The sequence below is a fragment of the Eleutherodactylus coqui genome, chromosome 3 (assembly GCF_035609145.1).
Source record: "Eleutherodactylus coqui strain aEleCoq1 chromosome 3, aEleCoq1.hap1, whole genome shotgun sequence".
NCBI lineage: Eukaryota > Metazoa > Chordata > Amphibia > Anura > Eleutherodactylidae > Eleutherodactylus > Eleutherodactylus coqui.
Genome location: NC_089839.1, coordinates 230,866,131 through 230,891,933, shown reverse-complemented (window position 1 = coordinate 230,891,933; position 25,803 = coordinate 230,866,131). Strand labels below are relative to the sequence as shown.

Genomic DNA, 25,803 nt, shown 5'->3' with positions numbered 1-25,803 from the left:
TGAACGAGAGCTGTGCCTGCAATTACGAGCGCCAGCCACTACACTGGGATCGGAGCAGTGGATTCCACTCTGAACCCGGTGTAGCCTGGCACTGACAGCTGGTACTGCTTAGAAAATCCCCTTTAACCCTATAAAAAAATGTTGTGTTCTGGAACCCCCCACCCCCTTGAAAAGCTACGTTTATAAAAGTCACATTTAGATGACGCCTTTTATGGATTACTGTATGCTAAGATATAGAGCAAGCACTCTTTCATTAGGGTCATTGACACTTCTATAGTCCATTTATTACAGTACTTCTAACATTGAGTGAGAAACTGGCACACTTGTGGGTCACTAAAGGGCACCATAGCTCCCATGCCAACAAGATGAAGTTGGTGTAACTGGTTGAGAATTTTGCTGTGTCGGTTACCTACGGGGAAGAGAAAGATACATTTTGGTTGAACATAACTGAATTCAGAAATGTTTTAGCTCCCCTCAGCTGAAATGTGACATTCTTCTTGTTTCTATAAATCTGCACGGGCTCGTTCACACGGACTTAGTTAGTTTTTCTTGCATATTTAAACATTTCTTTTTTTGCAGGTGTAATTGCTGCACATTTACCTGCGCAAAACACAAGGCAGCCCATTGATTTAATGTGCAAATACAAAGTAAATGCGCGTGTATCATAAATACTGGCAAAGTCCAATTCAGTTTAATTAGTATTTCATTCGGTAATACGCACCAAAATAGACATGTTGAGTTGTGTTTTCATGCCCATATGACTGCGGTCGGTACGTGTTCATATTATTTCAGGCATTCTAGAATTTATATTTGCAGTTTCTGTCGCCAATGATAACCAATGATGTTGTTTTATTTAATAGTGATAATAGTTGTACCAGGTGTGTTTGACCTTATTGGACATGTTTTTTTTCCTTTAGAATCTAGTGACCTAGTAGAGCATATTTTCTCATTAATGTTCATCTCCCTGCAGAATCAGAAACTTAAAGTCACTGCTCCGAAGAGGAGAGCGGTCTGCCTTATGATGTTGGCTGCGTTTTTAATTATTAATTTTAATCCCCTAAGGTGAGTAATGTATCTTGGCCAAGTCTTAGACTCGGGTCTGAAGCACAGCTTGTTAAACTGAAGTCATAGCATGGCCGTACGTTTTGAGATTGTGTATTAAACTTGGCGAATGGAGTCATTTAACCCCTTCCAATCCACTGTCTGATGTCTGAAGACATTATGATTTAAGGCTGTACAGCTCTGATGTTGGAAAACGTTCGTCGGGGTTCTCTTACTGTAGATTGCCAGCCTCTCTGCTGTCTGAGCCTATCGATCGTGTCACCTCATGCAGTACTGGCTTTAGCCAGCAGATGGCGCCATTGTATAATGGCAGAAAAAGAGTAAGCGCCCTAGGAAAACCAGGATACAAATTAGATTGGAAAGGGTTAAAGGGGTGTTCATTTGTAAAAGAACACTAAACATAGAAATTTCACAAAAAATACCCTTTTTCTCCTTATCTCCTTCTTTCCTTTTTGATCCTATTTTTTTCTCATATGGTTCTACTTAAAAATAAAAAAAAAAAGATATAAATAAATCTTTTCTATATGTCTGAGAATTTTAGGCATGTCTACCTCTTCACTGTCCTGTGTCTCACTATAAGACATCTCCCCTCCGTTGCCGTGTTTGCACGAAGCCCAGCACTCAGCTGTTCTTCAGACAAAATTGAGCAGATCAGCAGGAAATTAAAGGGGGTTTGCAGGCAGCGCCCCTGGTCACAGCCGAGATACATCAGGGTCGGAGTGGAAGCTTGTCATTGCAAGAGCAACTCTCATTAAAATCCAAGGGAACTGGGCCTCCAATTACATGCGCAGCTCCCATTGATTTCGGGGAGAGCTGCCCCTGCAATTACAAGTGCTGGCCACTACATGGGTCTGAGCAGCAGATTTCACTCTGGTCGCGGCTGGGACAAGCGGGCGTTGCTTGAAAAACCCCTTTCATCTCTGTGTAGTCTGCACATTTTTTTGCAAGAAAGGCCTCATGCACACGGGGCGAATTGAATTGCGGATCCCACACTTGGCGCGGGCAATCCGCTGCTCAATTTGCCCATAGAGGTGCGTGGGCATTCCTCCCTCTACGCACAGAAGCGATTTTATTTGCTGACACAACGTGCCAAAAATAAAATCGCAGCACGCTCCTATTTTAGAGCAGGCTTTGCAGGGACGGCTTCCATTGAAGTCAATGGAAGCTGTTTGTCCTGCAGCACTTCTGCAGTGAGCATTGCCGAACTGTCATGGGATCCGCGACGGCACAGGGAAATCTGTACTGCGCATCTATGCTGGCGGCACATCCTCAGTACAGAAGAAATGACAGGTAAGCAGGGTCGCCGGCAGCGGGCATGGGGAGATTCCCCACACGGAATCCATGCGTGTGCATGAGGCCAAATTGTTTCAGGATAATGCAGAACGTCTTGCTGTCTAAAAATGTAGCAAGTTTATCTCTTGTTTTACTTTTAGCATTCATTTCTAGGTTGATTATCCCTAGAAGTGTCTTAGTCCCTTCATGGTTTATATATAAATGTTACAGGTTTCTTTCAGTTTGTATTTATTGCAATGTCTTCTATGCTCCTCTTTCTATAGTGTTTTGGAGTCTAACCCGGGTCCATTTGATGTAGAAGTAAGCCAACATCGACCGAGCAGTAGGAACTTGCTGGAATTTTCTCATGGAAAAACAAAGGACAAAGAAACGTCATCGCAGGATAGAAGGTGTTTTAGGGGTTTTATGTTGTAAATAGAATTGTCTTTTTTAGATCTTAACCTATTATTTAAAGCAACTGTGTCGTTGGAAATCTAAGACGATGCATGTCAATTCTTTCCCCGTTTCCGCGGTGGCCTGTCCCCTCTCTATGGGGCGAGATGGCCGCAGCGGAATGCAGGTGGCAAAGCCGCTCCAAAATCTGCGGCAAAAGGCTGCGGGTTTTGAAGCTGCATTTCTCCTGCAGAAATCTTTCCGTGTGATCATTCCGCGAGATTTCCATGGGATTTCAGTCAGGTGTGAACCCATTCTTTATGTGCCATAGTAGTGAGGCCTGCAAGAGAGAAATGTAACGAATAGAGATGAGCGAGTATACTCTCTGAGCAGAGTCTCTTCTCGTTCATCTCTAAAGATTCGGGGACCTCCGCGAGTGACAAGTGAGTTGCGCGAGGGAGAGAGATCTCCCCTCCGTTCCTCGCCGCCCCCCGCCCCCGAATCTTTAGAGATGAGCGGGGAGATACTCTGCTTAGGCTCGAGTAATGTGCCTTAGCGAGTAGACTCTCTCATCTCTAGTAACGAACATGAGCCTAGCAAACCCTACCATATGTATCACATCAGGTGTACTTCTGAATGCCTGCGTGCAGCACCTAAATCTGTTTTCCCGCGTCTTCACTTTTTCTGCTTTTCTCTTCTCCCCCGGTAAGATGTTGAGTTGCACAGTGCGCACACATGAGCTGATGGGGAATAATGTCTATTTTGTCACCTTGTTCTTGCTTACATTATTCCTTTTATTCTATACTTCCTAGCAACGAACATCACATCTCCACTGAAAAGGCATTAATGGTTATGAAAGAGGATCCACTGATCTACATCCCTCCTCTTCCTCCTCCTTGCCGACCAAATGTCAACCAGACGGAGTCTCTCCGGTAAGAGAACTGAAGTGTTTTAGAATCAAGTCTGGTTACTGATTGAAGTGTGTAAAATGATGGTAATGGCTACATTCAGTAAATTCATCGTATAATAGTGTAAAACCAGGAGAAGTAGGCCCATTATGCTAAAATGCTTAAAAAGTATTTTTTTATTTTTTACCTGCGCCTGCTGTCTAAATAGTTACTATTTGTCAGTATTTGCAGAGGAATGAGCCTCTTTTTGCTTTCTTAACATTTTATAAGACTTGTTGAACATGATTCTGGTGCAGAAGGAACATGCATTTCCATCAGTGACTGGGAATTGACTGCACTATTCTTGGATCATCCTTGTGATTTATGGAGTGTTCCAATTAGCCAGATCTCTTATGTTTGTGTAGACAAAGGCAGAGCACAGACCTCCAGCCAAACTGTGCTGAAAAACTTGTTTTCTCCTTGGCAGGCAGAATTTGGCCGCTTTTTCCATTGCTCTTTTTCTGAGTTATGATTGACTTATCGGGAAGGGGGGGGGGGATTTTCTTAAAGTTTTCCATTGCCTACACCCGTTTCTAAACCAGGACATACAAGATTCTATCACTTATTAGTTCCATCATCACAGCAGAACCTTTTACTATAGCTGATTTGCAAATTACAGGATATTTGACAATTGATCTCACACTAACAGTTTTAGCTTCACTTTATTGTGTGCAGGATTTCTTCTCTTCTTTCTTTTTAAGACTTGGTGCATTTTATACCTTCTGAAAATCGCCTGACCTTCCCGTAGTAATAAAATGTATGACCTAAGTAATTCCAGAGAATGTACAATGGGAAATAATTGACTGTGTATACAAAAAATGCATATTTTTAATATAATATAAGCTGATATTGAAATTTGCCGGGACTTACTTTGGAGAAATACATATGAGTCATTCTGAAGCGCAGCCAGGACTGGAAAAGAGTGAAATTATAACAGATCAGGCAAATGGGTAGCAGACTGCTAGAGCTGGATAGTATAAACTGTGTCTGATTGATACCATACCACTCTCTGCTTAGTACGTGAGAGGCTTGGGTCTATATAGGTGTATTTATTGTTTTTCGGAAAGCTGCAGTTTCGATTTCACTTTTTGAGTCAGTCAGAAGTAGATCCTGTACTGAGGATGTGGAAGTATAAGATCTTTTTTTTTTTATCCACTTCTGACTGGCTCAAAAAAAAAAACTGTATTAAAAATTGCAGCATTAAAATAAAAAAACTGCACTTTCCCAAAAGTGCATTAAGGGTGTGTTACTAATGCAAAAAATGTGCCCCCTAAGGGCTCGTTCACATCAGCGTCTGAGGTCCTGCTGGAAACCGCCATCGCTGATTCCCACTAGAAAGCAGGGAGAAATGGCGCAGCAAGCTGCACTATTGTGTCCTGTAAAATACCAGACTGCGAGCTGTAAACTGAATAGACCCATTACAGTCAGTGGGGTCCATTCGGCGCTGTTTGGTTCCATCATAAGACGATTCTGTTCAGCCAGAGAATACGATTTCCCTGTTCCCCAAATTGAGCAGAAAACGGAGCTCGCTGATGTGAATGAGACCTCATGCAGTCATGTGAAAGCGGCCTATAGGTGGGGGCCTAAAGGGAGCCTTAAGGCTGGGGTCACAAACAGTGTTGTGTAGCATTTTTAACAGTTTTTTTTACCACCAGATGTTGATGAAAGTCTATAATGAAATATAAAACTCACTACATAAAGAGTATTTTTGGGACCCCTGGCTTTTTTAATTAATTCAGTTTTTCACTGGATATAGTTTTTTTTTTTTCCTGATGTGTTTTCAAGTCTGCCTATTAGATCAGAAACACCCCAAGAAAAATGCACGTACAAAGTGACGCTAATGTTTTAAAAAGAATCAAAAACATGTTGCATTAAAAAGCTAAAAAACTTTTACATGCTTTTTTTCATGCAGTTTAAGGCCCACAGGCAAATTTGATTTACGGGGCACACAAGATCCGCAATTCAAGCCGCCCATAGAGATGCATGGCCGTCCGCAAATGGGTTAAAACATGCAGATTTGATTTGTAGACCTTTTTGTCCTGAAAACAAATCACAACCTGCTCCATTTTTGTGTGGTTCCCACACAGACGGCTTCCATTAATGTCAGTGGAAGCTGTCCGATCCACGGCACACCCGCAGCTGACACTGCGGACATGCCGCGGATCTGTGAGAAGGCAGGTGATTTTAAAAAAACCTGTACTGCGCATGTCAGATGGGGATCTTACAAATGATCTTTGATTCACAAACAATTTTTCCTTAAAACTTCCCATTGAGATTGTTCGTCCTTTACCCTGTATCATTGAAAATACATGGCCAGTTAGAAGAACTCTAATGCCCATAGGGACTAAAATGTGTATGGCACCTGTTCACCAGAGAATTGTTTGCTCAACTTATTTCTGTGCTTAGACACCTTGAAGGGTCTGTCCCATTTTGAAGATTGATTGACCTATACTGAGTGTAGATTATCAATAACTTACTGCTGAGGCCATTGTTCTATTATTGCCAGCAACAGGCACTTCTCTACATTGCGCTGTAAGCCTGGCAAGCACTCCCATTCACTTCAATGGAATTTAGTCTGCAGTACCACGCTGGGCCACTGTGCGGTGTATGGAGTCGTCTGCCTCTGGCAACAAAGTAACTTTCCACATTAGAACAGCAGCTTCAGAGATCCGCGGAATCCTGGGGAAATCTGTCACTGATCAATTGATGACCTATCCTCAGGATAGAACATTAATATCTAAAGTGTGACAAACCCTTTAAGACTTCCCTACTGCCCTTTGTGTTGGAAAGAAGCAATTAGTAATTATATACATGCAAGATAAAATAATACCTTATGCAAAAATGCAAGTATTTTTTCTTCTTTTTCCTCCTCTTCAACTGAGAGAATGGTGTAAACTAACCAACTTTTTTTTAAATTAGGTTAAACCAAGAGCTTCGTGGCTGGGTCCATAGACATGAGGTTGAAAGGACGAAGTCTAGACGAACACCTATCACCCATAAAGCAAGGGCAGTGCAGGTGAGATCATAAAGATATTGCATTCTACAACATGAGGTATATACAGTTTTTCCCGATAATAAGACCTACCCCTGTTTTCCCCGGAGGCTTCAAATATAAACCATCCCCTGAAAATAAGCCCTAGCTAACCTACATGAAAAAAAAATCAATACTCACCTGGTTCGCGGCATCCCGGTGCCTCGCGATGGTCTCTGCGGCAAGCTGCAGTGTCCTCCATGCTGACATATTGGTTTCTTTCTGGTCAAAGGGCTTTGAATACTCCACCTCCAGCAAAGCGAGCGCTGTGATTGGAACAAGCGCCGCTCATGAATGACATCACTGAATGGCTGTGATTGGCTCATCGAGCGCCGTCTGTGATTGGCTGGCGCTCCATCGGATCACAGCGCTTGCTTTACTGGAGGCGGAATTATTCAAAGCCCCGTCAGAACTTTCACACAGCACGATCCGTCGGGGGCAGATGCCTGACAGGTCGTCCCATTGATCGCTACTGTGCTTTTACACAGGCATGATTATCGCTAGTGAATGGAGACTGAGAGGGACGGGGATTATTCTGGCCCGCCCGACTCCATTTACAGTGTAAACAGTCGTACATAAGTGAACAACTGCCTACTTACACAGGCCAATCCGTCAGTTTGTTGTCCACTTTCTGCATGCCAAAAACTGAACGAGCAGCATCGACGTATTATTGTTCAGTCGGGGCATGCATTTACACTGAATGATCATTTAAATTCCCGCTGGATCTCTTGAAACTGAAGGAGTATCATCCCATGTAAAAGGCTCTTCCCCTTCACTATTATCTGCTGTCTCTGTTTGCCTTTATGTCCATATGACTGACTAGCAGTCTGCATGTAAAATTATGTGACAACAGGGTATCAGTAAAAAGGAAATACTTGTGTTTATTTCTCAAAAACTCCCGCTGTGCGCATTTGGTTATTTTTATTGCTTTTGTCTGAACTGATAAATTGCATTCACTGAAAAAAATACAGCAGCTCCTAAAAAATAGCTGCACACATCCATATGTACTATTACTAGTGGCCTCCATCTGTCATCTCGAACATTCCAACTGACTCTACTTTGCAATTTCGTGATAGGAGCACTAAGGCTACAATATACCGAAAAATTTTATTTACGTATTTTACACACTCTTGTTGTACAGCCTCTTGCTTGGATACGAGATATGACATGGGGGGGGGGGGGAGGATCTAGCACCCTGTTGGGCCGCCCCTAGCTTGGCTACAAGATGTGATACAGACAGGCGTGGAGGCTCTAGTCCCCTATTGGGCCGCCTCTAGCTTGGATACAAGATGTGATACGGGCCGGCATGGAGGCTCTAGTACCCTGTTGGGCCCCCATTTGCTGTAACTGAACCCTTAGGCTATCTATGTTGGTAACCCAGATGGTCCTATACATCTTCTATTGGCGATCAATCTGGAACTGTGACAATTGTGTGCACGGACAAACATTATACTGCTGGAAAATGTCTCTTGGAAGCCCGGCCATGAGAGACAACACATTAGACTATCCTCTCTACTGGTGATCGGTTAAGGGCACCCTGAGCCCGGTCGCCTGGTGGATGTGTGCCATTAGGCATCCACTGGTCCCAACACTTCCTAACTGTCTTGTCAGAACAGCCCCAGTGTTGGGCAGTTCGTTGATATGACTATCCAGCTTTTTGCATTATGATAATGCGCCCTTCTCAAAGTCTGTTAGGGTGAAATCTCTTGATTCAGTGGTGGAGGCGTCTAGTTGTCAACAAGCTCCACAAGTGGAAATAGAGGTCCACTACACGCAAAGAGCCTCTTTATAGACCATGGGGGGGATCTACTTTTAGGGTCTCAGGTGGCAAGACCATTCATCTAATCACGCCACAACTCTAATTATTTGCATATGTGCGTGAGATGTAACTGCATGCTGCAGAACGACTCCTCCTCCTTGGTGCTTGTTGGAATTTTTTTTTTCACCTGTGTAATGTTTTGTATTATGCTTTTTATATTTCAGAAATCAGATGGAAAAGCTGATACACAATTAGTAACAATGCAATATACAGAGAGCAGCTTGAAGTAAGGAAATCTTCTGAGACCGTATTTTGCTTTAAAACCAGAGAGGTCGCTAGACTCTGAAAATACTTGTGCATTGGCTATCTCTTCCTGGGTGGGTGGAGGTGGGGTTTGCTTTGAGCAAGATCCTGCTAACACATCTACCAAGCACTAATTCCGCACTTCAGCCCCATTTACACTGACAGATGATCGCTCAAATGATAGTTTGAGTGCCGTTTTTGAGTGATCATCTTTGCATACTCTATAGTAGCTAAGTAGCTACTATAGGATATGCAGCTGGAGTGAGACACTGCCATGGCCCCTAATAGAACAATACAGCTGCTTTGCATATGCAAACAGCTGTAGTGTTCTCCACTCTGACTGCCAGTGTCCCTGCTGTGAAATCACAGCAGGACCCAGGCAGAGAGAATCTTATCAGTGCAGCCAGCTGATAACGGCCAGCTCCACTGATAACAGCTGATTGCTCAGTTCTAGCACGCTAGAATTCAGGGTTCAACAACTCGTGTGCAAAAACTGCCGATGTCCCTGCATTTAGACAGAACCAGAACCGCTCAAAAGACAGCTTTGAGCGATTTTCCCCCCCCCAGTGGATATTTGCCTGTTTAAGGCTGCCTGTCCACAGACGATGGTCATAGCATGATCCGTGGCGATAAATCGCCCGTGGAGCACGCTATGAAAAGCTTTCCATAGGCTAACTATGGAAAGCGCAGCCCGACACCCACGAGCGGAGAATCATAGCGATTCTCCGATCACAGGATTAAAATGCTGCGATTCTCTGTGGTGAGCCTATCTACTAGATAGGCTCATGGCGGAGACCTGTCCGTGCTCCCTCCTCCTCCCCTGCGATATTCCGTCACGGCCATGTACAGGTAGACTAAATGGTTTACGCGAACAACTAGTGGTGACTTTGCCCACTTGTACGGAGCGTTTAGCTGCCAGTCGTCCCCTGTGAATGAAGAATAAGTATCTGCATATTTTCCCCATAAATTTCTTGCACTTCGGCCACACCCTGTAAGTTGGTTAGAATGGGATTGTTCCTTATAAGTCGTGTGCTGAACAGTTATCTCTTCATTCTTCGCTTTCCTAGGAACCCTGTAAATGAGTTACAGATATATTATTCCTCACCAAGAAGCTATCAGTCATTTTTGGAAGCGATCCGTAGAAGAGGCGATACTTTTTATATTGTTTCCTTTCGTAGGGTAAGTATGACATATTCAAGAAAAAAGTTTTTTTCATAACTTGTAAACTTAATTTTTTCCTGAAATCTGCTTTTAGTTGCATATTGTGTACTACGAAAACAGCCTCCACCAAGCTCTAGATAGATTTCAACGTCTGTATGCATTAAACAGCTTGAATGAGTTAATTCCCTGTAAATAGTCACGCTGTAAATGGATGGGCTGGATTAACAGTGAGACATTAATAGGAAAAGTGGGGGGTGGGGGGGGGGCTGTTTTTCCCAAGGATCTTGTCTATGTCTATTAGGTTCTAGGAAGTGGGTCTCCTCCAAGGAAAGCTATATGGGATCTACCAAGGGCTTTTAGTAAGTGATTTTTTCAGGCCATAGACAGAACCCCTATAAGAGTTACTAGCTGTTTTTGTCCCTGAATACAAAGGCTGCAGCAAAGTAATGACAAGCCTTGGTTTGAACTGTATACTTGTGTCACCGTCTCTGGCTACAGAGCTAATCCTCCACTATAAAATATATGTGTGCGTGATAGATAGATAGATAGATATTTTTTTTTTACATATATCATATAATCAGACTGGGCGATAAATCAAATTCATTCAGTTATTTTTACACCATCACCGTGGCAATTTAACACAAAAGGAACTCGTCACCGAAAGGACCACAAAAACTAAAATGTAACTTTTATTGATTAATTTTAAAAAGGCGTAAGTTACGTATATCTTCAATGTAACCGTAGTCGCACACTAAATAAAACAGATCGCCGAGGTGAATAATTTCCACTCTTTGATCTCAAAATTGAGGATGCAGATCTATCTGTTTCCACCTCTAGCCTGTTACCAGCTATACATATGTCGCTTAACTCTTTCCATCATTTGACCATTATATGACATCAAGGGATCACTATTACTCAATATGTCGATTCCTATCTGTGACCGAACTACATATGATGATAACCTGTAATCACGTGTGTAGTTTGCAAACTTTGTATGCTTTGGGAGGAATAAAGGATAAATCTATGTCTTGCACCGCAACTGCTGCCTTCACCATTTTCTTTCAAGTAGCTACCAGTGGCTGCATCTCAGCCACCGATGAGACTTTATAGTTTGTATTTATTTATTAATCAGTTCACTTAGCAAAAAAAATAAAACCTAGACTAAAATTGAAAATCATCCCCAGGTTTGAAAAATGTGTATATATAATGTATCCAGTAGAGACGAGTAGCAGAAACTGCCAGGTCAGTGTCGTCATTGCAATCCCAGCTCAATATGTAATGTTGAGGAACACGGGAGTAAAAAATCCCATATGCCACATTACTTGTACTCGCACATTTAGGCATATGGGATTATTTACTCTTAAACTGTAAGATCCCCATAATTATAAATAAAAACCTATTTTCAGTTGCCATTTTCCCAATCTAATGTTACCTGCCTACACAATAGTGCCAAGTAGTTACCCTGCAGCCACAGCACACGGAGACTAGTTACTGTGGGAATGCCCAGAGCTCAGCTGTCATTGTATCCTTCATAGGGATGTAAGTTACTGATGGAAAACAAATACTTCCAGAAATTCTCTACAATTGCAGTAAAAGAAATCCGAGTTCATATTATTCCCTGTCTGCACCATTTTTGTCCTTAGCCTTCTTACTGTAAGGGGGTATTCACATACAGCAGACTTGTTGCAGAAATTTGTGAATGAAAATGGTTTCCTTTCATCTGAAGGGGGGGTTTTGGGGCGAGCAAAGGGATTTCTGCAATCTTCTTTCAGACGAATGTGACAGTTGTAGAAGTTTCTGCAACCTTTCTTCCATGCGTGAAGTCAGACATTCTCGGCCCCATGCTTAAAGATACTAATTAAAAATATATATATTGGTTCACAGCAGCTAATCGCATCGCTCCAGGAAGTTGCAATCTGATTGGTTGCCATGCGTTAAATGTATCTATTCTGTCTTTATGCATTGTTTCTGAAAGTTGTATCCACAGAATTCTCTACAATTTCACATAGTTAGGCCGTCTGTCCTAGACATTCTTTAACATCTTAGTGACCAGGTCTCTTGTCCTCTGGGGATTTTATTTTTTACTAGCAAGGAATACTCAGAACTTTTAATACAAAATATCAGATTGTTGTGTATATACTTTGGCTCCATCTAGTAAACGTTCTTTGTATATGAGACATTCTGCTTCTAACAACGGTTATCTAGTTGATGGATCTCCGCAGAGCTATCATCACATGTGATTTACTACAGTACTGTTCCTACAGCTGATTTTGCCTTCTCAGCAGTGGAAGAAATATTTTGGCTGTTTCAGGGTTTGCTAGCTCTACAAATCACATTTTAGAAATGCCTGACTCTTACCGCCATGCATCAGTGTACCTCAAATGACTGGTTTAAGATTGCCAGTCTTTAGTAAATCCTCCAACGCCTAAACCTTGAGATTGGTCGAAAGAAACGTTGACGTTAGTCTTTCATTGCAGTGCATATTCGTTCCGAAAGGTGTTCTGTATTGCTGTGTTCCTGGAACTTGATGTTTATGCTCTTTGACCTCTACAGTACTTGGATATACGTCACAGCACCACGTAGTACACCGCGCCGCAGCCGTGTATATCTTGGGTGGGCAGCTTCCCCACCATCTGCTCAGTGATATGACGCACTATAGTGTCTTTCTGGGCATGTGATCGTTGATAGATTTTTTTTTTAGTGATCCCCTATTTTCAACACAGACTTTTGACGCTACCCTGTGTCTATACACGTTTGTCATCTAGCTCAGAGAGGAGACTGACACCTACTGTTAAAAACTGAAGAAAAAAGGTAGTTATGTTATATCCATATGGCATATAGACTCTTATCTCTACCCTTAAATTCCTTAGATATGTAGATCTACAAACTGTTATATTGGCTTAATAAGAAGGCAATGTTATTTTATTTAAAATAGTTCTTCATGAAAAAGCACATTTGATACTTTTCTACTATTGTAACGTCCTGTGGAATAAGGTTAACCTGCTTTTACTGCACAGAAGACGGCAAAGGGGAAAGAAAAGGCAAAAAACATTGGTGGAATTGTTAAATAACCCCAATTTTGATCACCTCTCTGGGTATTGTAGTCCGCCCATTCCATTTATTACATTAGTTGTCCACCTTTGTACCCGCTTAAGCTCTGATATGTCCTTCTGGAGTACCGGTGCCCAAAACTGTCCACAATATTCCATGTGTGGTCTGACCAGTGACTTGTAAAGAGGAAGAACAATGTTCTCATCATGTGCCCCTAGACCCCTTTTGATGCACCCCCTGATCCTATTAGCCTTGGCAGCAGCTGCCTGACACTGGTTGCTCCAGTTAAGCTTACAGTTAACTAAAATCCCCAAGTCCTTTTCCAAGTCAGTGTTTCCCAGTGGTTTCCCATTTAGTGTGTAAACGGCACAGAAGTTCTGCGATGCAGGAAGCGGTGATGATGACTAGCAGAAGCAGGCAGCCTGGGACTGTGCAGCTGAGCACTAGAGCCCCCCCGGTGACATCAGACATTTCGTATGCGGATGGCCAGACAACCTGATAGAACAGTGGTCACATAGCCTTGATTGCACAGGTTTGCTATGAGAACACCTTTTTATAAAGGCAGATATAACATAAGTGGTGACAGAACAGCTCAACCTCCGTCTACCTGCATAGTAACAATGACTATTACACATGGCTGTCTGCCAACAGCGCTGTTACATAGAATGCGGTACATTAAACCCCCCCCCCCCCCAAAAGTGTCCATAGTCTTCAAGTCTTCCTGTATCCGTAGAGGAAGGTTGCATTTTATTATACATGAAACCTAAATAATATGTTAAGTGGTTTTCTTTTTAATATTTGTAGTAATTCTATATTTTGGATTTGTGTGTTTTTCAGGACCACTTGCTGTTGCCAGCTACCAACAGGAATAAAACCAGCAGGCCAAAGATGTCAATTATTTTGCCATCAACAAATGTAAATGGTAAGTTAGGTAGTGTATATGGAAAATTGGCAAAACGTGTGGTACAGTGAGCTAACTCACAAACTTCTGTTGGGGATTCAGAAATGGCATAGCGATGCCCACTTAGCTTTTTCTGTAATTCTCCCCCATTACATACAGTAGTACAAAGGTGTGGGGGGCAGTTCCATTCTTTGAGTCCTGCACCTATCAGACCCATCTAGACAGTCAATATGCCATAAAAGTCTGGATAGAAATACCTTTTTAACCATCCACTAACACAATGCTAAAATCAAGAGGAATCACAGGGTGAGTCAAAGAGTGAAGTCCCTAGAATCTGTAATGAAATCTTCTGTATGTAAATGGCCCACCATCAAAACCAATGTGCTAACCTTTTATGGACTTGAAAAAGAACATGTAGTCTAAACCATTACGTTCTAAGCATGCTGCCACAGACTTTGGTAATGGCTGAATGTAGAATATAGATTTAAGAAAGGCTTACACACATTCGTTGAGAAACAAAATATACAGGCTCAGGCTCTGTGCACACCATGTTTGGCCATTGTCTTTAGCGTACCTGTATAAATCGTGGCATCAAATGTAAAACTTCCCAGTGTCGTACAACCACGAAATTTGGAAGGAGCTTTCTTTAGTTCCTAAATAGGGAAAGTAAAGGGGCCACAACTTGATTATTTAATGCTAAGTGCAAAAGTAGGTGCACCTCTGTTATGTAACTTCTCGGTGTCGTACAAGCATGAAATTTGGCACAAGCATTCTTTAGGTCCTAAATAGGAAAAGTAAAGGGGTCACAGCTTAATATTCAATTTTAAGTGCAAAAGTAAGTGACCCCCCTCATCCCCCATATAATGTAACTAGTAAGACACATCTGAACTTTATAAACATGAGTCCTAAGCATGAAAAAATCTGCAATACATGAGTTCTTTTCTCAGAAATCTTAAAGCCTAAGGAAATGATTTATATACTGAGAAGAATCTACGCTCCTCTATGTGTATATACTAAGAAAGAGTCACCTCTGTGTGCATTTACTGAGCAGAAGAAAGCAGCAATGAACTGGAGGGATGAAACATGCCTTTAAAGCATGTTTAAAAGGGTGTTACCTTTAAGGGTAAATAGTGATGAGAATTGGAGGGGTGGCACATTCTGCAGAAGGACATTGGTACATGCAGCCTGAGGAGAATCTAATTTTATTCCTCGGTTCCTCTGAAGTAACCACGACGTCATAAAATTTTCTATGCGAATAGCACATGAATGCCTGTATCACATAACTCGAGCCGGGTATATCAGCGAGTATATTTATACAATCAACACAATGTTTTCCTGATACAGAACTTCAACTTCCCTGCATGGACACAAAAGGATTTAAAAAAATGTATCGTCAGAAAATATAGTTTAAATCATAGTAACGTAATGTTATGCTGAAAAAAGACATGCCAATTCAGTTCAGCCTGTTACCCCCCAATGTTGATCCAGAGTAAGACTAAACAAAAAACAATGAGGTAGAAGCCAATTTTCCTCTAAAGTTAAAAAAAAAAACCTTGTGACTCTAAATCTGGCAATTGGAATAATCCCTGGATGAACAACCCTTCTGAAGTAATTAGTGCTTATAACATGTAATATTGTATCGCTCAAGAAAAGCATCCAGGCCCCTCCTGTAAACTCTCTATCGAATTTGCCATCACCACATCCTCACGCGGAGAGTTCCACAGTCCCACTGCTCTTACAGTAAAGAACCCCCTTCTATATTGGTGTAGAAGCTCTCTCCTCTAGGCGTAGAGGATGCCACCTTATTACAGCCTCAGTCCTATGTATAAACAAATGATGGGAGAGAGCTCTGTTTTGTCCCCTGATATATCTGTACACAGTTAAAAATTTTCAAAAAATTGCTAATAAAATTAACATTACAGTTCATACAGTATTTATGCATTTGCCGAGCAATTCCAAGAAATCCACAAGCACTTTTTTACCCAAAATAAATAAACTGGGGAGTGTGCAAGGAAATTGGATTGGAAACGGTTAAGACAACTAGCACCTACTGTGTAAGGAGCGGCTTAGCTACTGACCTACACTCCTTTGCTACATTAGAGATATATTGGCATCATGTTGGGAAGGGGTTAATTTTCTGATTCATTTTAAATGTTGTGCCTGAACCAATTGCCAAATTATTACAATTTCTACTTTGCTACATTAAAGGCGTAAAATAAAATCTCATGGGTTTGTGTTGATGGGCTATAACTGTCCTTTCTGATTTTGTCCATGGTTTGTAGCAAATGAAAGCTTTAAACAGAAGAACTAGCATGTTTGAAGTCCAATTGCAGTGCATAAAACTTGTCTGGAATATCAGCACGAGGCTACAGCCGGAGACTGAAATCTGACTTTCAGTCATCACATTATTACCCCTTGGGACTAGAACGAGCCACATTCTCTTTCTAATGGGCCGATTGCTACGCTTTAAGAGTCCTGAGAAGTTGACCCTTGAAAGGGATTTTATTTAGGCTATAGCTGCATTTCAATAACCATTCCTAAAATGTGTGTCATAAGTAAAACTTATCAACATCTTACAGCCAATATGATGTTTTTGCTTAAAAAAATAAAAAAAAAAAATTCAATATTTTAGCAGTTCTCTAGTAAAACATAACTTGGTTCTTTTGTGGATCGTTGTTATAAAGGCAAATTGGTGTACAAGGGAAAATGTAATCCTAGGTCTCCTGTGCGGAAGTCAATCTGAAACATAACCCATGGGTCATGTGAAACGTGGGCCCACTTCACACTAGTGGAGAAATGGCACACATCATAGTAGTGTTAATGCCTTTTGTTCTCCGTACAAGGAAGATAGTATTAACCCCTTGAGTGGCACGCCCGGAAATTTTCCGGGACGAGCTCCACTGCTCATAGCACCATAGCCCGGAAGATTTCCGGGCTATGTATCACTATGGGAGCTGCAGAGCACAATGCCACAAGCTGTGACATTTTGCTCTGCCTGCACAGTCCCACAGAGAACAAAGCAAGGGCTTTGAAAAACCAGCAGAAGATATTGCTGACATGCCGGCAATCTCCTGCTTTGTTTACAGGTTGCCATAGAGACCATCGGCTTGTCAGAAGCAAGCTGATGGTCTCTGTGGCAGGGAGAGCTTGGTGCTTGTCTGTCAGAGGACAGCTAGGTACCTGCTCTTACAGCAGAGATCAGAGAAAACCTCCGATCTCTGTTGTGTTAACCCTTTACATGCTGCAGTCTGTGACTGCAGCATGTAAAGGGCTGTCACTGCAGCATGTAAAGGGCTGTCACCATCGGACCCCCGGAATGTGATCAGGGGTCCTGATGGGTCCCTGTGGACGTCCCCTAAAGGGACAAAAGAAAGAAAGAAAAAAAAAATTATAAAAAAAATAATAAAAACACTTGTCTCCCTTTACTTTGTAAAAAATCAAAAATATAATCACACATGTGGTATCCATGCGTCGTAATGACCCAGAGAAGGAAGTTAATACATTATTTAACCCCTTAATGACATGGCCCCTTTTTTTCTTTTTTCCCCATTTCTTTTTTTCCTCCCCCCTGTTTAAAAAAATCACAACTTGTCCCGCAAAAAACAAGCCCTCATATGGCCATGTCAATGGAAACATGAAAAAGTTATGGCTCTTGAGACGCAACTGCAAAATTAGTTGAAATTCAATGATTAGACCATTTTAAAAAACCTGCCCTGGTGGGCACGACAGGGTGATAGGAAACCCGCCACTCAAGGGGTTAAAAAGCACAACGGCTGAAATGCAGTAATATAACTGTGGAGAATAGTATAGCATTCTCAGGACCTTAAACAACTCAATTCCTATAAGGTTGCAATCGCTTTTGTTCTCCAGTCTATCGTTATGTATTCCAGAAACATTCCAAAAAAACATTTTGCTGGCCCTATTGGCATTGGGCCATACTGTACTTGTAAGTTTGTATCCATGTTAAATGCACCCATAGTTCAGTTGGGGATTTTGTGGTATAACTTAAAATGACACACCTAATGCTCCAAGTATGACAGCAAAAATCCTTACCTTTGTAAAGGAAAAGCCTTTGGAAAATGTTTCTGGAACGGTGTCCATTTCTTTTGTACATTTTTATATGTACACCCTCATATAATATAATACTTTCAGCTCTATAATAATGACAAGGCAGCTTTCTGATCAGTACTATTGGAAGTTTCTTCCATCTGCACATGGGATCTTTGAAGCTCAGCCAAAGTGACCATTGGGTTCTTGGTCCCCTTTCTTACCAAGTCCCTTCTGCCCCTATGACTTAGTTTGGTGGATCAGCCAGCTCTACGAAGAGTCTTAGTAGTTCCAAACGTCTTTTATGTAAGAATTATGGAGGCCCCATGGCTCTTGGGAATTTTCAGTGCAAAATAAATATTTTTGCAGCCTTCTTCAGATTTGTGCCTCCATACAATCTGGTTTCTGAGCTCTGCAGGCAGTTCTTCCCTCCTCATGGCTTGGTTTTGACTCTGAAATACATTGAGCTGTAAGACATTATATAGACAGGGGTCTATCTTTTAAAATAATGTCCAATCAACTGAATTCTTCCACAAATGGATTCCAGTCAAAGTGTAGCAACATATCAAAGATGATCAAGAGTTAAATCTCATAAAAAGGTCTGACTACTTATGTCAATGCAAAATTTATAAAAATTTCTAACATTCTGTTTTCACTTTATCATTATGGGGCATTGAGTGTAGACTGATGGGGGGAAAAACTTTTCTTTTTAGTTTGCGATCAAAGTATCAAAAAAAAAAGTTTAAATCACTCACCTTTTGTCATATATATAATAAAGAAAAAATCTAAATCCTAAAAATACATATTTGGTATTGCCGCATCCGTAAAAGTCCGATCTCTGAAAATATTGCATTATTTACCCAACAAAATGAACATCAGAAAAAAAAAATTAAGACCGCCAGAAATGCACTTTTTTGATCACCCTATCTCCAAGAAAAAAATGCAACAAAAAGCGATCAAAAAGCCATATGTGTTCCAAAATAGTACTAATGAAACCTACAGGACATCCTGCAAAAAATGAGTCCTCGCATAACTATGTTGACAGAAAAATAAAAGCTATTGCGCACAGAAGATGGCGGCAGAAAATGTAAAACAAATTAAAGCCTTTGAAGAAATAAAGTACTTCGAAAAAAAAACTATATAAGTTTGGTATCGTACTAATCCTACTGATCAATAGTATAAAGTTATCATGTCATTTTTGTTGCAGTTTGTGTGCCGTAGATTCATATAATGGTAGAATTGGAAGGGACCTCCAGGATCATCTGGTCCAACCCACTGCTCAGTGCAGGATTCACTTCCTTTAGTATCCTAGGATGTAATTCATCTGGACCTTGAGACTTGAATTCATTTAAGTTAGTTATATGTCCCTTCACCATCTCTCTGCTTATAGATGGCATGCATTCTTTTATTCCCCCAATGGAACGGGGAAGTTTAGCTGGTGTTCCATCTACTTTCTGAGAGATCAACATCATTCTTAACCAACTCACCATTTTCATCTTGTAAGCATCCAATAGCATCTTTGACTTTTCTTTTGTTTTTGACATACCCCCCCCCCCCCCCCCCCAATCCTTTTTTATTGCTTTTGGCCTCTCTTGTAAGCTTAAATTCATTATTGAGCTTTAGCTTTTCAGACACTTGCCCTACAGTTTCTGCAGACCACATTATATTCTTTTTTAGATATGCCCACACTTTCCATTTGATAAACCTATTTTTCTTATCTATTATATATATAAAGCTGAAAGCACTCACTGACTCGCCAAAAGTTCTCCAACTTCCCGATGTCGTAGAAACATGAAATTTGGCACAAGCATAGATTATCTCCAAAATAGGAAAAGTAATTGGGTCCCAACTCGATTATTCAATTCTAGCGCAAAAGAATTGGCGTCGAAATTTAACGTACACAATCTAAATCTCTCACTTCTCAATGTCATAGAAACTTAAAATTTGGCACAAGCATTGAATATGTCATAAATAGGAAAAGCTAATGGGTCCCAACTCAATTATTCAATTCTATGCGCAAAAGAATTAGCGTCCGAATTTTACGTGCGGAATGTATTTTTCTCACTTTCCGGTGTCATAGAAACGTGAAATTTGGCACGAGCATTGATTATGTCATAAATAGGAAAAGCGAATCGGTCCCAACTCCATTATTCAATTCTATGCGTAAAAGAATTAGCGTCCAAATTTTACGTACATAATCTAAATCTCTCACTTCCCAATGTCATAGAAACATGAAATTTGGCACGAGCATTGATTATGTCATAAATAGGAAAAGTTAATGGGTCCCAACTCGATTATTCAATTCTATGCGCAAAAGAATTGGCATCGAAATTTTACGTGCGGAATGTAATTTTCTCACTTTCCGGTGTCATAGAAACGGGAAATTTGGCACGAGCATTGATTATGTCATAAATAGGAAAAGCTAATGGGTCCCAACTCCATTATTCAATTCTATGCGCAAAAGAATTAGCGTCCAAATTTTACGTACATAATCTAAATCTCTCACTTCCCAATGTCATAGAAACATGAAATTTGGCACGAGCATTGATTGTCATAAATAGGAAAAGCTAATGGGTCCCAACTCGATTATTCAATTCTATGCGCAAAAGAATTGGCATCGAAATTTTACGTGCGGAATGTAATTTTCTCACTTTCCGGTGTCATAGAAACGGGAAATTTGGCACGAGCATTGATTATGTCATAAATAGGAAAAGCTAATGGGTCCCAACTCGATTATTCAATTCTAAGTGCAAAAGAATGTGTCCAAATTTTATGTACGTAATCTAATTCTCTCACTTCCTGATGTCATTTTATATAAAGGAAATGTCGCATGGTTGCCTCCACATGGTGTTTCCTGGGTAACGCAGAGAACTATGCAAAATGGTGAACATATGTTTTTCCTCTGTATCTCTAAAGTAACCACGACTTCATAAGATTTTCCGTGTGAACACCAGATAAACACCAGTAGCAAATTAACTCGGGCGAAGCCGGGTATATCAGCTAGTTTAACGTGTGCAAGCTCTGTGTTCATCCATCCTGGCCTCCTTAAATGCTTCCCATTCTTCCCTCTTTTAGGGATTGTTAATGATTGTGCTTTGAGAATCTCATTTTGCAATATTTCCCAACCTTCTTGGACATTTCTGTCCTTAAAAAAAGGGTAGGAAGAATCCAATAGCTGGATGTTCTTGAGTTCATTGAAATCTGCCTTTTTGAAATCCAACCTTGAGGTCTGAGTTTTCTCAGGTCTTCCTCTTTTTATCCAAGATGCATCGAAAGATTGCGGAATTTTGTTTTGTTTCTTTTACTCCACTTAGAATTTTTTTAAAGTTTTTTTGGTACATTATATGGTACAATAAATAGTACCATTGAAAAATACAACTCGTCCCGCAAAAATCAAGCCCTTCTACAGCTACGTTGATGGATAAATAAAGGAGTTAACGATTTTTTTAAAAGTCAAGTGTGGGGAATGGGGGGATGCGAGGCCGCCTCATTAAGGGGTTAAGGACACAGCATTTTATTTTCGTGTGTTCATCATTGCATTTCAGAGTTACATACATACTGTACATAAGTGTGTTCATTCCCCCTTACTGGAAGTGAAATGTGTGGTTTTATTTTTTTGTGTGTTTTTATATTCTTGTCAACTAGTTATTTTGTATCTCCCTGTAGACAATGTGATTAATGAGCAGGAGCATGAAGTGATGATGCAAATAGACTGTGAAGTCATGGACACGCAGATTTTGCATGTGAAGTCTGCTACTATCCCGCCATTCCTTAGAGAACATCGTGAGAACCAAACCAATCCTTTCTACAACTCCGGCTCCTCAGAACACGCCCGCGTTGTAAGCACAATCTCAGAGGCTCCACTTTAATGAAGATGCTGGCGCTCCAGTTTCTGGATGACGTTGGAGAATCTCTTGGTCTGGAGGTGGCGGTGTGAATGTGTGCAGGAGGTTATCTATTTCAGTGGTGGCAATAAGTTATTTCTAATTCCTGCAGATCTTCCGTTCGATAACAATGCTGATCAAGCCAATATCACACTTGTATTTATTTGTGATCATTCCTTCCATCTAAGGGACTGGGTATGTTATGCTTATAGAACAATCTGTTGGCCGGAAACACAACTTCACTTTTTAACCCTTTATAATTCAATTTTGGAGTCAGGGTTTCCTAGAGGGCATTCTCTTTCTGCCATTATACAATGGCGCCATCTGCTGGCTAGAGCCAGTACTGCGGTATTGGACATGCTGGAGAGGTCCCCGACAACAGAGCAGCCAGTAATATACAGTAAGAATACCCTGCCGGACGTCTTCTGACATTGGAGCTGTGCAGGCTTCATACAGAATGTCTTTAGACGTCTGACAGTGGAGTGGAAAGGGTTAAAGATTTAAGTGTTTGTAAAGCCTGACTTGCCTTTTAATTGTGTGATTTCTAAACCCACTCCAAGACTTTGCACCATGACGAGCTCATCAGACCTTGCCCTCAATTTATTTATTTTCATGTGAGGACGGCCAGGGCGTCACGTTAAATATCATTCTATAAACTGACAAATATTTTGCTGCCTTTTTTGCCATATCGGTAAGTATATGGTTGAAATGTGCGATTATCCATTGTGCATATCCTCCTGATAATGTTGTTGCACTATGTTACTCATGGGTTTATGTAGGACAATTCGAGTATGGGAGTTACAATTGTATAGTGTATTAAGGTAGCCTTCTGGTTTTGGGACCCAATTTTGTCCTGGGATGAGAGGAAGTGGTTATACTATCTGCAGTTAGTCTTCTGCGCTGATGCTCCTCTGATCTACCGGTGCTGAGTCCCATTTTTAGCCGTCCTAAGATGTTCGGCGCAATCTTCAGACTACCTAATCACCACACTGCATTGGTAGCATTAGACTAGCAGTTCACTAAACTTCATGTCTGATTGGCCAGTACTGCTCACATGATCAGCGCTGGCCAATCAGAGAGCAGTGCACAGCGTACATTAGGCGGCTAGAAAATTGCAGTGACCTCCTTGACAGATGTAAAAAGGTTCCCAAACTAATGGATCGGAGGGACATTGCTTGAGAAGACCGACAGCAGGTACTCATGCTCTTCCCCATTTTGTCCCAAAACCTGGAGGGTCGCTTTCATTTTAATATAACCTGTTTCTCTGTGCATGGGGTGAAGGAACAGTTCTATTTTTTTAAATGCACTGCATTTTTTTCTAATATGATTGGATAAATGTTTTTGTGTATTGTAGTGAATTGTGAAGTGGTTTGTCCTAATTAATGCTGATACACTGTTACAAGTTTGATTTTTTTTATATTTTAATTAAAGTAAATTGCTAATTCAAGGTATAATAATCTTACAGGGAATGTAATGTGTTTAGTAAGCCTGGCAACAGATATATTCAACTGTTTGTATATGTTTTTGAGGTAAGCTTGAGATTCGTGGCGATTAAAATTTTAACGGACCTCTTAGACTATTATAAAATGCCCTAAACATTTAACCCTTTCCAATCCACTGTCATTGACATTATGATTTAAGGCTGTACAGCTCCGATGTTGGAAGACGTCCGTTGGGGTTTTCTTACTGTATATTACCAGCCTCTCTGCTGTCGGAGCCTATCCAACATGTCACCTCATGCAGTACTGGCTTAAGCCAGCATATAGCGCCGCTGTATAACGGCAGTAAAAAGAGTAAGCCCCCTAGGAAAACCAGGATACAAATTGGATTGGAAAGGGTTGAGTTTTTCCCTCCATAAGGAATAATAAAAACCCATTTTAAAATGTTAATGCACAATTCTGCTTACACGGATCCCAGTTTATTGGAACTTTTTTTTATTAGTGTTTAATTTTTTTCTTTTTTGTATATTTTGAGACAATATTTAACTTTGGATACGTGCAATTTTTAGTAATACCTATACTTCAGTCTAGCCTCTTTTAAAGAACCACTAAGCTTTACAGTAGGATTCACTAAAAGCGTACCTACCTTTTCAGAATAAGCTTGTGTGCAAATGAGATCAAAATGCATTTCTGGCCCTTATATGACTTGTGTTCTGTATTTTCACCATCAATCCTCTAAGCACTCGCGGGAGGAGCCTGGTTGCTGTGCCTTGTTGTATAGACTGGGGCACAGAGAAATGCAGATGCTGCTGTTGGTCTATAACACACACAGACCTATCATCATACCTATCATATTTAGCGGTGTACATGTGGATAAATGCAGCAGATGTCTCACAATTAGCTCCAGCAGGCACGTCTGTGTGTGTCTCTCCTTCCCCCTGTTCTGCTGACCTAGCATCAATCATTGGAGAGCTGATAGTGAATAGCAAGTTAGGAAGAAGGTAGATAATGTTTTAGAAATTAACAGCACAAAAATGTTAAGTAAATATCAGTTTTATTAGTTATTACACTATCCTATAAACACAAGTTGTTTCACATGTTAGTGTCTATTGAAAGTAATTAACTGCTGGGACCCCCACCGACCCAGAGAACGAGGCTCTGATACGTCCTGTGGTGAGCACAGTGGTCCATTATTAAGTTCATTAGGACCTTTACAGCTGGCCAAGTTCAAGTGCTCGGCTGTCTTTGACGGTCCCATTGAAATGAACGGAGCAGCAGTGCACATGTGTGACCCCTGTTGCCCTCACTTTAGGATGTGCTGGAGCCCCTATGACTGGCTTAGTGAGGGTCCCAATGGTCAGACCCCCACCAAATGGAACGTTATCCACTATCCTATGGCTACGGAATAACTATAAGACATGGCACAAGCCCTTCAGTAGTTTTTACAGATATACAGGGGTCGCACAACAATTTGGAAACACCATATAAAATGTGTGGGATCTTGATCATTAGCACTGAGCTGCCCCTTTGCCCACTGCTTAGCTTGGCTTAGAGCTTTCCCGACAAATTTGTGTTTCCTTCACTAACAGAACTTTGTAGCTTGGGCAGATGTTCACTTCTGCCCGGGAGCGTATGTGTCATATTACCGCCTCTTAAAATCTGTTTCTACAGGTCTTATTAAAATATGATTTCTAATCACATGTAACTTAAGACATGCATTTTGTGTGGTGTTTCCATATATTAGTCCGCCTCCTTAACTACTGTAAAAATCCTAGAATGGTAGAGTTGGAAGGGACCTCCAGGGTAGTCGGGTCCAGGATTCACTAAATCATCCCAGACAGATGTCTGTTATAAAAATAAAGCATGAAGAACTTATAGGCAGCCCATACACATTAGATTAATACGAGCAGAGGCCATTTAGATTCAGCCATTAACTGTTTTTATAGTTTTTGTTTTATGTTGCCTGTGGATTTTTTTTTTTTTTGCAGGGCAAGTGGTAGTGTTTATTGATGCCATCCTGAAATACATGTACCTTTTTTCTCATCACTTTTTTTTTTTTTATTCCATTTTTTGTTCTTGCTTTTTTTTGGGGGGGGGGGGGGGGGGCAAAGTATCCCAAAACCAGTAATTCTGGCAGTGTGGTGTGTTTTCTGGTTTTTTTTTTGTTTTGTTTTTTTCTTGCCGTGCAGAATAAAGGTTTTATTAATAGCCCATGTTGCCGATTGTGTTTATTGTGTATATATTCTTTTAACCCTGTAAGTGGGGGAAAGTGTGTTTGAGCTTTTAAACTTTGTGTGTGTTTTTGAATATTAAACTTTCTAATTTATGCAAATAAGGAAGATGGAGCAAGACCTCTGCAGCGCCACTCATTGGATGGTAGCATTCTTTCAAATCAATGTATGGCTTTTTAACAAGTCTGTAAAAAAATGATTGGGAATTTTTAATCGCACTAGGGGGACAATCACTTTCAGACAAATGGATACAATATTAAATGTTTGATCACCAGTCAGCCTAATCCATATACTCTGGAGGAATTTCATACTTCAGTCTGTA

The 25,803-nt window shown here is 40.9% G+C and overlaps 1 protein-coding gene across 1 annotated transcript in view; it reads left to right on the top strand.

Moving 5' to 3' along the window:
* The window catches only part of ATF6 (activating transcription factor 6), an 82,384-nt gene extending 57,043 nt beyond the window's left edge, over positions 1-25,341 (top strand). The window contains exons 9-16 of the mRNA XM_066597070.1: positions 971-1,062; positions 2,619-2,744; positions 3,540-3,659; positions 6,594-6,690; positions 8,689-8,750; positions 9,835-9,946; positions 13,817-13,901; positions 21,594-25,341. Of these exons, the coding sequence (XP_066453167.1) occupies positions 971-1,062; positions 2,619-2,744; positions 3,540-3,659; positions 6,594-6,690; positions 8,689-8,750; positions 9,835-9,946; positions 13,817-13,901; positions 21,594-21,796 (897 nt within the window). The 3' untranslated portion in view covers positions 21,797-25,341. The remainder of the gene's footprint in view (positions 1-970; positions 1,063-2,618; positions 2,745-3,539; positions 3,660-6,593; positions 6,691-8,688; positions 8,751-9,834; positions 9,947-13,816; positions 13,902-21,593) is intronic.
* Positions 25,342-25,803: the final 462 nt, after the last annotated feature.